Source organism: Ambystoma mexicanum, chromosome 10 (genome assembly GCF_040938575.1).
Source record: "Ambystoma mexicanum isolate Mex_15411 chromosome 10, UKY_AmexF1_1, whole genome shotgun sequence".
NCBI classification, from domain to species: Eukaryota; Metazoa; Chordata; class Amphibia; order Caudata; family Ambystomatidae; genus Ambystoma; species Ambystoma mexicanum.
Window position 1 is genome coordinate 1,515,455,777 of NC_090932.1, and position 14,774 is coordinate 1,515,470,550.

A 14,774-nucleotide genomic window follows, 5' to 3' on the forward strand; every position below is an offset into this window, starting at 1 on the left:
GACGCTATGGCCCAATCAGCCACAACCTTATTGTTAAAGCCTTGAAAGAATCCAGAGGAATGTACATCATATCACTCAATAGCCGTCCTAAATACTGATGCAAAACTTTACAGTAAAATCTTGGCTACTATATTGTGGGAGGTCCTTCCACAGATATTTAATAGTGACAGACTGGCTTCCTTAAAAATAGAAGTGTCTATGATAATATTGAGAGGGTCAATGACCTAATTTCTTTAACTCCTTGAATATTCGGTGGTTTGTCCCTCCTGTACCTGGATGCCCATCTGGCATTCAGCAGCATGTCCTGGGATTATTTACATGCTCTCTTACCAGCATATGGATTTTTCCCATCCTTAACCAGACTGATTCCAAATTCCAACGACCAGTATTAAGGTTAATGCCCTCAGATCGCCATTAATTCCCCTGGGCAGAGACACGAGGCAAGGCTTCCCCATCCCCCCCCTCAGTCTTTGCTTTATCAATAGAACCTCTGGCGCAGATGATACGCAATCATCTTGTATCTCTGGACTAATTTATGGAGGGAACACACATTAAGTGGCATTATATGCTGATGATATTATCTGCTTTCTCTAAAAATATCTGAATTAACTTTCGGCACTCCTCAAGCTCTTTGAGGAATTTGCCCTAATATCTGGCTTTTGCATTAATCAGGAGTAGTCAATGGGGCTTATGATCTCGGAACCTCCTGAGGTCCAACATACTCTGCAAACCGCTTTCCCATTTAAAAGGGGAGACCGAGAAATCACATATTATGGGATCCATATTACCAATACTTACAGGGCTCTCCTGGAGGCTGATATTCCCACACTCTGTAAAGAGGCCAAAGATACACTTTGGCGATGGGAGATGCAGGAGATCTCTTGGCTAGGGCGTGCCAGCGCGGTAAAGATGACTTTAATCCCGAGACTTCTGTACACCTTCCAAGCCTTGCCAATTATTGCCCCCGAGTGAGATCTACTGGAAATACAGAAAGCAGTGGGGCGATCCTTTTGGCGGGGTAAACCCCCAAGAATTCCTAGCAAAATACTTCTGAGATATAGGCAGATGGGGCGGCGGGGCTAGCAGTCCTGTCAGTTCAGTGTTATTTTCAGGCTTCTCAGGTTGCCCCAATGTTGGATTGGGCGTCAGAGGAACGTCATCTGAAATGGAAAGCACTGAAACAGGTCGACTTACCTTTTCTCTTAATCCACCTCCCATTCCTCTCTAAAGCCGCGAGGGTCCCACAACGGGGCCTTGTAGAATGCACTAGTTCTACCTTTATATCATTGGGATAAAGCTTGCTCTCAGTTTGGATTGAAGTCAGGACTAGGCACCTTTCCCAAGTACTGCAAAATCCAGAGTTTTCCCCGGGCTTGCAAGCAAGGGTGTTTGACCAATGGGAACATTGTGGGGTTCTACGGTTAAGAGATCTATATGAAGAAGGTATAGCACTTATATTTTCACAGTGTAAAGAAAAGTTTTAAGTTATCAGAGGTAGAACGATTTAGATACATTCAACTCCATCATCTTTTTTCCTTTTTTATTGTTCTTTTGTAATGCGTTTAATACCAGGGACCAGATTATCAGCACAAGCCCAAGATTTGAAGCTGTGTTGCTATGCAATGGGCCTCATTAGGAGTTTGCCGGACTGGAAACAAGGTTGCCGGTAAGCTCACTGACACCCTTGTTTCCGGTACAGCAAACACTGAGTCTGGAGTCTGCGTCTCAATGGGACAGAACACGTTCTCAAAAGTCTCTGTTTGAACTGTTCATTGAAATGTACCATGATATAAACGTATACATTGTTAAAGGGACTGTGCACTTTAAAGCAGAAGGAGCAGCTATGCATGGTTCTGATCTGAGAAACAAACATTTCAATGGTGAAAATATTCATTGTTCAACCTTATAAAATTCTTAAACCTCTTTAAACCTCAAATTGAATCAAAACAATGCAGATGGATTTTTCATAAATATCGGTGTGAAACAAAGGTGGGGAGGGGAACCCCATTGAACACAGACTATAATTGAAGTACTACAGGAGAGCAGTGCTTCCATAGTGAACTATTCTTACTTTGGGAAGGGAACCCCAGTGCTTACATTGTGAACCATTTTAAACTTGGGGAAGAGAACCCAGTCTTCAGATTGTGAACTATTCTGAACTTGGGCAAGGGAACTCCAGTGCTTACATTGTGAACTATTCTGAACTTTGGGAAGGGAACCCTGGTGCTTTTGGTGGGAGCAGCATTAAACCTGGGGAAGAGAACCCTGGGTCATTATTTATTTAAACTATTTCCTTTTTTCATGATCTTCAAAGGAGAATTTTGAGACTTTGTTATACAACTATTTTCACACTTGGGGAAGGGGGTTGAACAGAAGCTGCAAGCTAGAAGAAGCTCTGAACCTTGGGGGATTAAACACTGTTTTCTTTTCTTTGCTGATATCCCTGCACTTTGTATACAATTAGATGTGAGGGCATGTATAGGTTTTGGACTTCTTGATTCAGATGTTCCTTAGTTTTCTTTAGGGAGGGAAATCCCACCTTGGTGTAGGGCAAAATGGACCTTTTTCCATCCTGACATTTAAGTTAATAAAAGTGTTAATTTAAAGATTTGAATCTGTTCTGTGTCCTTCTCCGTGATGCCTTCACACAACCTAGAAGTATTTGGTCCTAGCTGTTATCATAAAGATGTTTGTATAAATCTATCTCAATAGTTCAGGTGGCCCTTTTGTGTTTGGCAACATAGAAAGTGGCATATTGCTGATAAGAATCAGACATTATTGGAAGCGCAGAGGTTATTCAGATATGGATCTCATCTTTCCTAACCAACCTGCACTCTGAGCTCATGATTGGTAAATTTAATAGCACTCATTATCGAAACATGTGGAATCCCTAAATGAGCAGCAATTTACCGATGGGGGACCCTGAGGTGGAGAATAAGATGCATTACAACCTGATCAAGGCTTGCCCTGTTTCTAAGCACATAATGGATATTCACAAGATCTTCAGTGAAGGAGACAAGGAGGTAGTACAGAAAAACCTGCCCAACAATTCCAAACTTTTCCATGCCAACCAAGTAGGTGAAAGAGGAGGGAGGGATAGTTGTGGCCAGACAGGAAACACCACTGAATGTCAATATCACCACCTATAGATACCCCAAAATGCAAAGCACTCCTCATCCACCTAACCACCAACCATCAAACGAACCTTTCCTTCCTGCTCATATACAGAAGATCTCTTAAGGACAGTAGGTAACCTCATGGAGGAACACCAGCACCTAATCACTCTGGGAGATTGCAGTATATGGTTCAAGGACAAAATGAAAACTGTGCCAAAACGTTCAGCTCCTACATAGCCAAAGTTCATTTTAAACAAAGGTCAAGGGAGCAGCACATTCTGCTGGACTTATACTCATTGCAGTTTTCTACAAAGAAGTTCTGGCAACTACAGCTCCTGCCATGCATTCTGTGGAGCGACAACCGCATATGGTGCCTTTTGTTATCAATGTAACAACTCGCAGGCTCCTCTAGCACAAAGCACAAAGGACAAACATCCACCGCCAGAAGAAGTTGGAAAACGCTAGATGAATTTGTGTCACGGCTCGGCCACAGGCCCCACAGTCTCCCATGAGCGTGTAATGTGCAACAGTCCCAGGGTATAGGGGGTAAGGGGATTGGGACAAAATAATGAAATATTGCACTTCACACAAGGTATTTGCAGAGAAGTGAGAAAAAAATACAACTCGTTAGTACTCTCCGGCACCCTTTCTCCTGTCACTTTCTGTAATCCCCTTACCTCCTCTAAACCGCCACCAATTGTTGGGAAGCTGTTGTAACCATATCTGTTCAGATTCTCCACGAGGCTCCGGTATGATAGATTATCCTCCCTATTGGCCTGGAAAAATTTCTATAACTAATGGAGCAGCTTCAGAAAAGAAGAAAACACTTATTAGTACTTGTCTAGGAAGTTCAGACTCTGAGGTTAATTTCCAAGTCCAGCACCCAGTGGAAATTCTGCGGAGGTGATCAGGTGAATATAGTTCCTGGGGAGCAGAAGGGTGGGTAATTCCAAAAAAAGCAGAGGGATTAACAAGTATTTTATCCTTATGTCTTTTAGCTCCTGTAACAATGTCAGATGGTGGGCTAGGTTTGTTATTTTGTCCAATCCCCTTTCTTATGGGGCTGTGAGCTTCAGAGAAATTTAACTAAAGCCTCCAAGGACTCTGAGTTTCAAGAGATCTGTAGGGGCCAACAGCTACTCTAGATCCTGGAAGACAGCCAAACTGCACAACTGTGCTGCACAGAACGTTTCAGAAAGGCAACTCACACACAGAAAGAAATTTTCAAAATCACCAAGGCAATGAGAAATGCTACATCCTTCAGCAAAACAACACCAGACCCTCCCTTAAACTGTGCAATGATATCACCACCCACTTCCAAAATAAAACGACAAGCATCCAGTATGACATAGATGCAGAACAGATTGATTGTAATGATTACAGTTCTTGCAAAAACAACCCAATCACTTAACCAATCCATGCCAATCAATGAAGTTGGCTTTAAAAAACTGGTGAAAGAAAGTAACAAGGAGTACTGCCCATTAGATTCCTGTGCCCCAGACATCTTCAAAGACATTCCCCCAAGAAAACCACAACAAACCACAGTGCTTTTCTTTCACAAACTGAGAAACTCTTCTCTGAACACTGGAATTGTACTGATGTCTTCTGGCTGAAAGGGCCTCCAGGTAGGTCAAGGTTGCAGGGCGGCAAAGGCTCCAGTGATAGTCTGCACACCAGTAGGTCCAGATGACTGCAGCAAGTGAGGGTCTTTCATGGTGATGGCAATCTTCTGGAAAAAAACAGTGACTCTGACTGCACTAGCCCATTTATGCAGGCATGGCTTGAATATTGCTGGTTTTCTATTGTCTCAGTACTCGCACTACGTATCTTAGAAGACATGCAGTTAAGTAATGCATGTGCAGAGGCAAAAGCTAGCCAGCAATTTTCTCGAATAAGCAGGCTGCTGACTTTCGTAATGAAAGGCAGCCCGCTTTCTTTCAACTGCTTTTCTGCTTTTTAAGCACTTTAAGTGTGCTGCATTTAATTATGAAAGTCATAAATCTGGCTTGTGGGCCATATGGTGTGCACCAGTTAACTAGTGCATAACATATTTCTGGCTAAAAATATGATCTGGAGCCAGAGCTATGTACATTTTCAATTACATCTCAAAAATATATATTTGAAGGCTTCCACTTGATTGCCATTCAGAAGAAATTCTTGAATTAATTCGTGGTAATCACATGTGCCCTAACTGCAGGTTTGGAAAACCGTTATTTTGACATTAACAACATAGGACATTGACATACTGTGGGCACTGCTGCTACCAGGTTGTCTGCCATGATCATTACATTAAATGCACTCAAAGCAAAATATTGATTGAAAACCAATATCCTGGTTACGCTCTCCAGCAAGGTCGAGTACTATACAAATGTTACTCGACCCACCTTAAAAGTACTAGCCAATGCTAGCGTGCAAGCATATTTTATGAAGCCTGCCTACTTTGATGTGCTGTGTTAAGCACGAGAGCCACAACTGCCCTGGGAATTCTTTTTCCTTTTTGTTGTTTGTGATGCCCTTTCTGTGCTTGAATACTTTGGTTGAAATGGCCTCGTTTGGTGGTATTTTTTCTGAAAATACTGCCAAGCTTGTTTACTTTTGCCACATACAGTAACCATGCAGTAATGGGAAGGGTCTTCATGAGTGTCAAGTAAACCCTTCAGTTAGTCCCCATTTTGGATTCCAATACGACTCAGTGGGGAAATGCCATATTACTGCATGCAGCAAATTTGCCTGCAATTACACCTTGGGGTGAAGGACATGTCCTCCACGTGAAGATGGCAGAAAAGGAGTTTCACTTCTGAAATTCAGAATTTGGCTGAGTGGTAAAACCAATAATGGATCCCTAAGAGTAAGGGGTGGGGGTGGGATCATGTGAAATCACTGGGTGACAGTAAGATGAGTCAGTGCCTGACAGAAAAAGAGGGTGAGGATCCTAGATCCTGCAGAGAGAGAGAAAGGCTGATGCTAAAAGGAGGATGTCTGGGTCTAACACATCTCCACAAGCCTGTCCCTTCTTGATACCCATGCTGTGGGTGCTGTTGATTGTGGCACAGTCTGACATATTAACAGTATTTATCAGTTAATAAAATTAATAACCCCTGTAGTTATAGTAATAGGTCCCACAACACAACAGCATACTATTGCGCTGTTATTATTTTTTCTTAGTCTATGCTCAAGGGAAAATATTACTAATATATTCTAAGACTTATTATGGTCTTAGGGTGTGTCATGATGGATCTTTATTATAATTCCTTTTTTTCTAGGTGGATAAAGTAGTTCAAATGTATGAAACAATGATGACCCGCCACACCACCATGATAGTTGGACCAACTGGCGGTGGGAAATCTGTTGTCATCAACACACTGGCCCAGGCACAGACGAGGTGAGTACAAAATGCAATGATTTCAGCCATTATCATGTAGAAAATGTGGAATTGTAAAGGTATCTTACTGAAAAATGCCAACAACCTGATTTAATTACCTTTGTATCACTCACGGTTACCAGGAGAATAGAGTTATTAATGAATTTTGCATAGTTTACCCATGTGGTTTTAACATATATATTGTGACAAATTGCATTTGTTTAATTGGCCAAACCTTTCTCAAGATTCTTGACTGAAAGTTATCCATAAGGACGCTCTACCCATAATGCTCCCCTTTTCATCATTCATGTCTGTAACCCTTTGAATATTTTATAGTTCTGTCAGGTTTTCTGTTTTAATGCCACTGGAAGAATGATGTTGTGTATATATGTTTGTATGGGATTTATTTAGGGCAAACCTAACTGGCAAACAATTGAGCGCTGTAGAAAGTTGACACACACTAGGAGTTACAGGTAGGGTGCAGGGGATGCAGAGATTGCCGGAGAAGATAGAGGGCAAGGATGTAGCTCAAATGGTGGAGATTGTGGAAGAGAACAGTAATCCGCAATTGACAAGATGATATTTGAAGAATAGCATCTTCAGGTCTTTTCTGAAATGTAGGGGTCCAGTCTGACCTTGTTCTAAATAGACAGGGTTCAACGGCCTGTTTTCTAGTTGTTCCTTCTTACCGTTCTTGATTTCCAGTGTGGCTATGTTGTGGCCACTGGGGGCACGTTGGCTTACGGAGATGGTGTGATTCTCTACCGGATGGAACAGTCTTTTGGTAGTGACTTCTTTGTAGGTGATGCAGACTACCTTGAACAAGATGCTTGCTTGAAGTGGATTCTGTTCAAGATGAGGGTGCTATGGTTGCAATTACATAATACATTGATGAGGTGTGCTGCTGTATGCTGGATAACTTTGGGGGCGGGGGGAGACATTGGCCTTGCCTTTGGGATACCTGTGAGTAAGGTAAGCCGGTAAGATGGCTCCAGGGGTTAAACTCTCATTGCTGTGATCTGTGTTTGATCTGCAGGTTTGAATCCCGGCAAGTCCAACTTAGACTTTCATCCTTCTGAGATCGATAAATGAGTACCAATTTCGATTTGGTAATAATAATAATGTATGTAAATATGTCCTATGTAAATCGCTTTAGATTAAAGCGCTGTATATAAAAACCACATTATTATTAAGGCATTGCCACCTTCTAGGAGGGGTGATGACCAAGCCTTGTACTACTGTTTTGAAGCTAGATACAGAGTTGAAAAGGAGAATAGTGAGCTTGGATCATGCTATTTGGTTCTTCTTGGTGTTGTGTGTTTAGAACAATCTCAGTCTATGAGGAAGACAAGGATGTCAGGAAGTAGATCCTCCCAAGGATCAGGGTTGTTCCGCAGTGTTAGTGATAATAGATTCATTGACTAAAGCTCCCCATTTCATTCACATTAGAGATTACCCACACACATAATCTCAGATAGGGGATCACAGTTTGTCAACATTTTGGAGGGCATTCTGTAAAGACCTGGGAATTGAGGTTCAGTTGACATCAGGATATCATCCTCTGACTAATGGGCAGACCAAACAAATCAATCAAGCATAGCAATGTAGGAACTTTATTGAAGATGATAAAGAACTGAAAAAACTGTAAATGAACTATTATCTGTTCTTTATGAATGGGGTTTTCTTAAAGTTGGAAACTTATTTTCTATCATGAGCAGCGCGTGAGAGACGGCGCAGCCTTGTTATAGAAAGCAGTATAGGAGATAAGCAGTGCAAGCACAGAGCAAGCAGGAGAGAAGAAGTAACATACATATGCGTTTCTTTGGTGCGCGTGACAGACTTTGGAAGTTGGGAGTGCAAGCACGAGAAGACATTCATTTTTTTGTTGTCAGGTGTGCGAGGTGGCATTTCATTTTTTGGATGACATGAGCGTGGGGCAGCGCATCCTTTCTGGGATGACACGCGCGCAGGTGAAAAGCAACATCTTGTGTAGCACTCATCGGAAATAGAAGAAGGACCAGCAACACAAACTTTGTTCGGCAAAACCTTGAAAAACAAGGAAGGACTACTTCAAACAGTTATCAGGAACTAGACATGTTCTGAACAACAGAATCAGCAATTATCTGCAAAGAAATGTTTTGTGAAAACAAGATAGTAATGTACATAGTTACAATGTTGCTGCAAGTTTACAAGTAAGACTTCAAGAAACTGAACAATGCAGTAGTCTTTGAACTTCAGAACATATAGCTTTGAGCTGAAGATAGATTTTCAAGACAAAATACCCCAAAGTGACAGTAAATTTAAATCACACAGATTTTCTTAAACAATACACTACCCTTTGACATTTAGCAGGGGTTTTCAGGTATGTCAATGGTCAAATAAGGTGGGGGGAGAGTAACAAAGGCAGTAAGTAGGTATTGCATTGTTGAGTAATTTAATGCTCATCTTGTTTCAGGTTTTGTTTGTCTAAAAGAAGTCAGAGGTGAGGTTCTATTTGTTATTTTGTCCCATTCCTCTTTCCCTTTCGAGCAAAGAACACATAGCCTGTGCAAAGAAAGGCTGTGGGTTGGACGCTTCAGATGGTTCGCAGGGCCAGCAGCTTCTGTGGTTTTCTTTAGGATCCTGACAGAGAGATGTTTTGCTGAGTGAGAGTTGTGGTGTGACTGTTTCAAGGTTCATTTCTGTCAGTCAGTGGTGTATGGTGGCAGTCTCTGTACTGCAACATGATAGGACACAGGATTGGTATTCTTTTAAAATATTGTGCTGTGTAATCATTTTGTGAAGTTGGATGGCAATGGTCATCTCCATCAGTTTTCTGAAGAAAGATAGATGTTTGATGGGCAAATAGTTGGCCAGGTTGTCTAGGATGATTTAGAGCTTCTTCAGCAAGAGAACAATCTGCCCAGTGTTCAGATTATCTTGGAAGGTGCCATACTTAAGTGATGCTTTGATGATGTTGAGGAGTGGTGTATTTTCTTCTTTTCTGAGGGCTATCTCAATAGAGGAGGGGAGTGTATATTGTCTGCGTAGGTGGTTGGTCTGAGGGTTGTACAAGTGTTGGTCAGGTCTGCTGGAGTCATTTTCCTGAATTCTGCCCATCTTGCTATGTTGCAAACGTGTGGAACAGCTGTCATGCATTGTATTTGTTTGTGGATTGTCATAATTTAAGGTCTGGAAAGGGGGGGTGATGCACTACATCATGGCTTGGATGACAACTCTGCTCTTGTTGGATGCTTCCTTGATCGTTGTGTAGTAGTTTGATTTGTGAGAGTCCTGCAAATCGAGTGGAGTGTTTTCAGAATGATAAGTTCTTCCTGCTAGTGTGATTTCCTCCAGAGATGTTCTTGTCTGTGGATAGCGGGGCATTGGGGAGTATTTTGTAAATAAGGAATGCTGCATTTTTGTGCATCATAGCTCAGTGTCGCTTCTTCTGCTTCCTGTGTTATATATTCACTAATACGTAGATGGACCAGCTAACAGGATCATGGCTAAACAGCCATCTCAAATAAAATAAGCATCAGAGAGTTGTATAATAGATGTATGTAGTAAAATTAACTATCTTTGGCCTGCATTAATTCTTTTTAGATTTTTCTGGTGGAGCACTATTCATAGGGCGAATCGCCCATTCCATTACATTTTTCAGAGATCTTAATATAGTTGTGAATATTGTACCGTAAGCAATCTCCTGAAATAGCCAGGTTTCAAAAAAAGTAAATAGGCCCAATTTAATGTTCTTTTACTAATTCGATCCATGGCATCTTGTAGAACACTCGTATGATACAGGCGATAGCCCCAGAAAAAGGACAGTCTTATCCTAGCAGTTATAGTCCGAGGAAACGAGCTAAGACTTAAGTTCATCATGAAAAGTATGCTAAGTGGGGATGGAGCACTGGCAGAGAATTCCAAAAAGAGGTATCTAGGAGTGACTAAGCACAGCCGCCTTTCTGGAAGGTTGGCGAGATTGCTCAGAGAGATGTGGTTGAATTATGCAATATGCAGGCAGGCCCAGATACAAGGATATGAAGTAGTCGAGATGAAATTGCATAAGTGCGGAGGCTGCCAAACAATGGCTGGAAAGGGAGGGGAACAGAAGATCTGCCAAAGATCACAAAAATAGTATGAGCAGAAAGAACGGCAGGAACAAAACCCAAGAACGTCATACCAAAACTGAGCATCCTAGAGGTTACGCTTGCTTCCAAAGACAATCACTTCCGTCTTTTCTGATTTAAACCTTAGCAAATTGGCACCCTCTAGTGCAAAATAGCAGACATAAGAGACTGAAAGCTAAAGGAGACCAGGCTGTCTGTCCAGATGGACTAGGAGCTCTGTATCATCTACATAGCTGTAGACAGAGAATCTAAAATAGGAAGTGAGACAGGCATGAGGTTTTTATAAACGTTATACAGAGAAAGTCCAACAAGAGGAGCCTGGAGCAACACCACAAGTGTGCAAGATGTTGGGGAAAAGGGGGCGTGATTGTGTCTGATCCTTGAAGAAAGAGGCAAACTAGGAGTTAATGATACCTCTGATGCAAGGGTTTTAGAGGTAGTTGTGCAGGGTGTCATGGTCCATGGTCTCAAATGCTGTACACATCAAGCTTAATATGGCCTATGACACCCACCTTGTCCATTCTCATCCAGATGTTATCCATGAAAGCAAGCAAGACAGTCCCAGTTTCATAATGATAGCGCTTACACAAGTTTTCAAACATTTGACAGGGCATGAATCCAGGGCGGATACAGATTACATTTTTAGCAAAGGAGCTCATTAAGGTAAAGTGGGGCTAAGTGTTAAAGATAGATTTTACGGAGGTCTCCGGGAAGATGAGTTTGAGAGGGGACAAGTGAGACACAGAAGGGAGAGAAGTGTTCATCACAATATTAGACGGAATAAAGGCGAGTTTGTAATTGAAAAATGGCTGAATGCTGCTTGCCGGGATCACTGCAAGGCACAATGGCAATAGACGCCACCAAGGAGAAAGAGTTAATGTCAGATAGTAATAAGTTGTTTTTGACAATTATTATCACATTTGATATGAGAAAAATAATAGTTGTATTTAGCACAAATAGTTTTTCTATAGAGACATGATCCTAATAAGATAGTTTGGCAAAGCTATCATAGGAACTGCATCAGTGACAGTCAGCATGTTTGCAGGCAGTTTAGAGGGTGCCAATGTCAGAAGAGAACTACTTGGGATGTGCACTTTTGGGAATACAAGAAGCGTGTTTTATCAGGAATAAGGCAATGCAGCTTCGAGGTAATCCAATCATTACAGATATGAACACCTGCCTCTAGGACACTTGGAGATGAGGGCGAGGAGGTGAGAAGTGCAGGGAGGAGGTGCACAGTGACCAGTGATTTCTAGAAATGGACAGAGGGGAATTTGTAGGACATCAGAGACAAGAAGGCTGGAGAGGATGCTATACAGAAAATGATGCAGTTGTGATCAGGCCAAACAAATGGAACAGAGCAGGCAAATGAAAAAAAGTGGATCTGCACTTAATATGAGATCAGTTGTGTGTCTGGCCTGGTGGGTAGGTACGGATACATACTGAAATAAAAAAGTTGAAAGAAGAGGCCATTCTGCCCAGATATTGAAGTCATCAAGAATCATGAGATAAGCTAAAAAGAGGAAAGAGTCAAACGTGCATGGGCATTACAGAACATACTTTGTGTGTAGTGAATGTTTCAATTAAAAAAAACAGAGAAAATAAAATTTATTTAGAAAGACCACTTGGAGACACCTCAGAACAGACTGGCGTGACCAGACCAAAAGAGGAGAGATGCGTGTGCCTGAGGCAAGTCTTTTTGCTGTGTGAGAGTGTGAGTTAGTATCTGCATGTGTCTGTGGGGGAGGAGGGGAAAGGTGTGTGGCGTGTGGAAGGTAGAGGGAGGGGGAGCGGGTAAATATGTGTGTATGCATGTTTGTGTGTATGGGTCTTTGTGTCTGGGGTAGGGTTTGCCAAGGATACAGCTCCCTTAGGTAGGCTGGAGGGCATGAAACCCCACCAGTAGTGTGCTATTTCCACTTTTAAAGGAAGCACAAAATCATGCTAAATAAATCGGTCTTTTTGATGTGCAGCCTTTATAAACCGGAAATATCACCTAGAACTAGATAATGGGCACACCTCCTTGAATAAGGGAACAGCAGACCTGGTGAAAAGTCCTTAAATCGGTATCAACCTGTTAGTGAGATGTATCATTTGTATGCTACATCCTCATCTCCTAGTGAGACCCCCAGCACTTCTTGCTGGACTTCTGGACCTTTTCTCTATCCTGAATGAGTGGAGCCTTTTTTCACTCATTCATTCTTATTTGCTCTGACCTTTGGAACGATGTTCTTTACTATGGAGTCTACTTTCCTCCATGTCTCTTTTAAGGCATCTGTGTTTAACTTTTGCAGCACACAGCTACTTACAGGCATTGTTGCTGGGAACCATTTGGGATCTCCTTTGAGATTCTTTTCTTATCCCTACTAACTACAGTTTTATGGATAGAGGGATACTGTCTATCCCTCCTAAAAATGTATACTATGACAGATTAGCACACACCACCTTATGTGGAGTGCCAAGGGGATACCTAGTATCCCCCATGTCTATGCTCATGTGACTGTTTAGTCACATAGACAACCCTATAGTTATGGCTCATTGCAGTGGATGTGTTCTACCAACTATTGTGCTATGTTTTACTGCAGACTGTATTCACAGTCTCAGTTGTGCACTATAGGGTCACCTATGCTCTAACATGGTGGTACCTTTCTTTTTTCGCCATTTCTGTTGTGGTTGATCTTTGTTAGCCCTTCTTCTACTGTTCTGGTAAGGGGAGGGGGGTCTTTGTGTGTGTGTTTCGCCTTTGGCGGGAACCCTTGGGTGTCCCCGCCTAGGCTCCAGTGTGTCGGGGCAGGCAGGAAGTGTGGGGGGAGTTATTCACTCCCCTGCCCTTTGTGTGCCTGAGTGCTTGAATGGAACCAGTGCGCACTGGTGCGCTGGCTGTCCTGATTGGACAGCCACCAGCCCCTTTCTGTAAACTGAGATTGCAGAGGAATGTCTGCTGAAACTGAATAAAAGGTGAGGTTCCTGAGGTGAAAGGCAAGTCAACCACTGGAAACTGAAGTAACCAAAGAAGAAGATGCCCAGAGACGCCTGCAGGCCCTTTGCATTACTGTGAAGCGACTACTGCTGTCCTGACCCCGATTTCTACTCATCAGAGGATCTCCGAAGAGGACGATTATTTCCCTTTGGCTCGTGGGACCAACTGCAATTTTGCCATCACATGAGGTGTTGTGCCTTTCCAGAGCTGCAGACCGTGAATACCAGGAGACCTCCAACCCATTTGCAGTACATTGTCTTTGCGAGGCCGAATCCATCCGAGTCTTTGCTGAGCTACAGGTGAACCTCCAGAGACACAATCCAACTCATCTGAGAATCGAAGAAGATCGACCGGGTGAGTACTGTCCTTTGTTGTTGCTGAGAAAAAGGCACCACAACCACAGAATGACCAGGGAGACCCAAGAAATCCATGCCAAGGGACCTGTGTTGAGACTGCTGCTGAGACATCCCATTCAGAGTCCTTTCTTTTGTCACCAGACCGAGGAATCAGGAGACCGGTTCCGTCACTGCTGCACAGAGGAGAATCCAGCAACTAGCATTTTGTCTAACCTAAGGTACTGTCGGTTCAAAGGTATTGCTTACCTTGAACCAAGAAGTCGCTCCGGAGTGTTGGAGTGTGTGAAGAGGTGTCCACTCTAACCTCAGAACGAAGCTTCTGGGTTGTGTCCCTTTAGTGAGTCCTATTGCAGGGTCTCTATCATTGTGTTAACTCTTCAAGTGTCTTTTCCTAGAGACTAAAAGTATCCTAAGGAACTTGTGCTGTTCTGCTGCTTCTTAAGACTTGGAATTCACTCCAAACTGACTTTTGCATATAGTTGGTGATTGGACTTTAAAAGCGTTAGTTTGCCAAGAAAGTGTCTCTAGAATGTTAAGCTCTGCTACTCTAAGTAACCAACCTTTATGTTATGTGATTTTACTAACTAAATAAAATGACTGTATAACTTACAGTTACTGTATAATACGGTTGGAAGTGTCATTAGTGTCAAACTCTGTAACAATTGTACCTCAAGCAACTACCACTGAAGCAGTGTCCTTTGAAAAGTATTTATAGGTATTCCTAAGTGTGTTGGTTAAGTGAACTAAGTATATTTCTGACTTCCTTGTGTAAATATAATACATGATATATTTTAATATAACATTCATTATTAGTGTCATTGTTTCTTTGACTACTGTACAAACTGAGTTCAG

The 14,774-nt window shown here is 42.3% G+C and overlaps 1 protein-coding gene across 1 annotated transcript in view; it reads left to right on the forward strand.

Annotated features, from left to right (window-relative positions):
• The window catches only part of DNAH10 (dynein axonemal heavy chain 10), a 2,725,177-nt gene that overhangs the window by 1,516,233 nt on the left and 1,194,170 nt on the right, over positions 1 to 14,774 (forward strand). Inside the window, exon 38 of the mRNA XM_069619694.1 lies at positions 6,380 to 6,498. Coding sequence (XP_069475795.1) covers positions 6,380 to 6,498 — 119 coding nt within the window. The remainder of the gene's footprint in view (positions 1 to 6,379; positions 6,499 to 14,774) is intronic.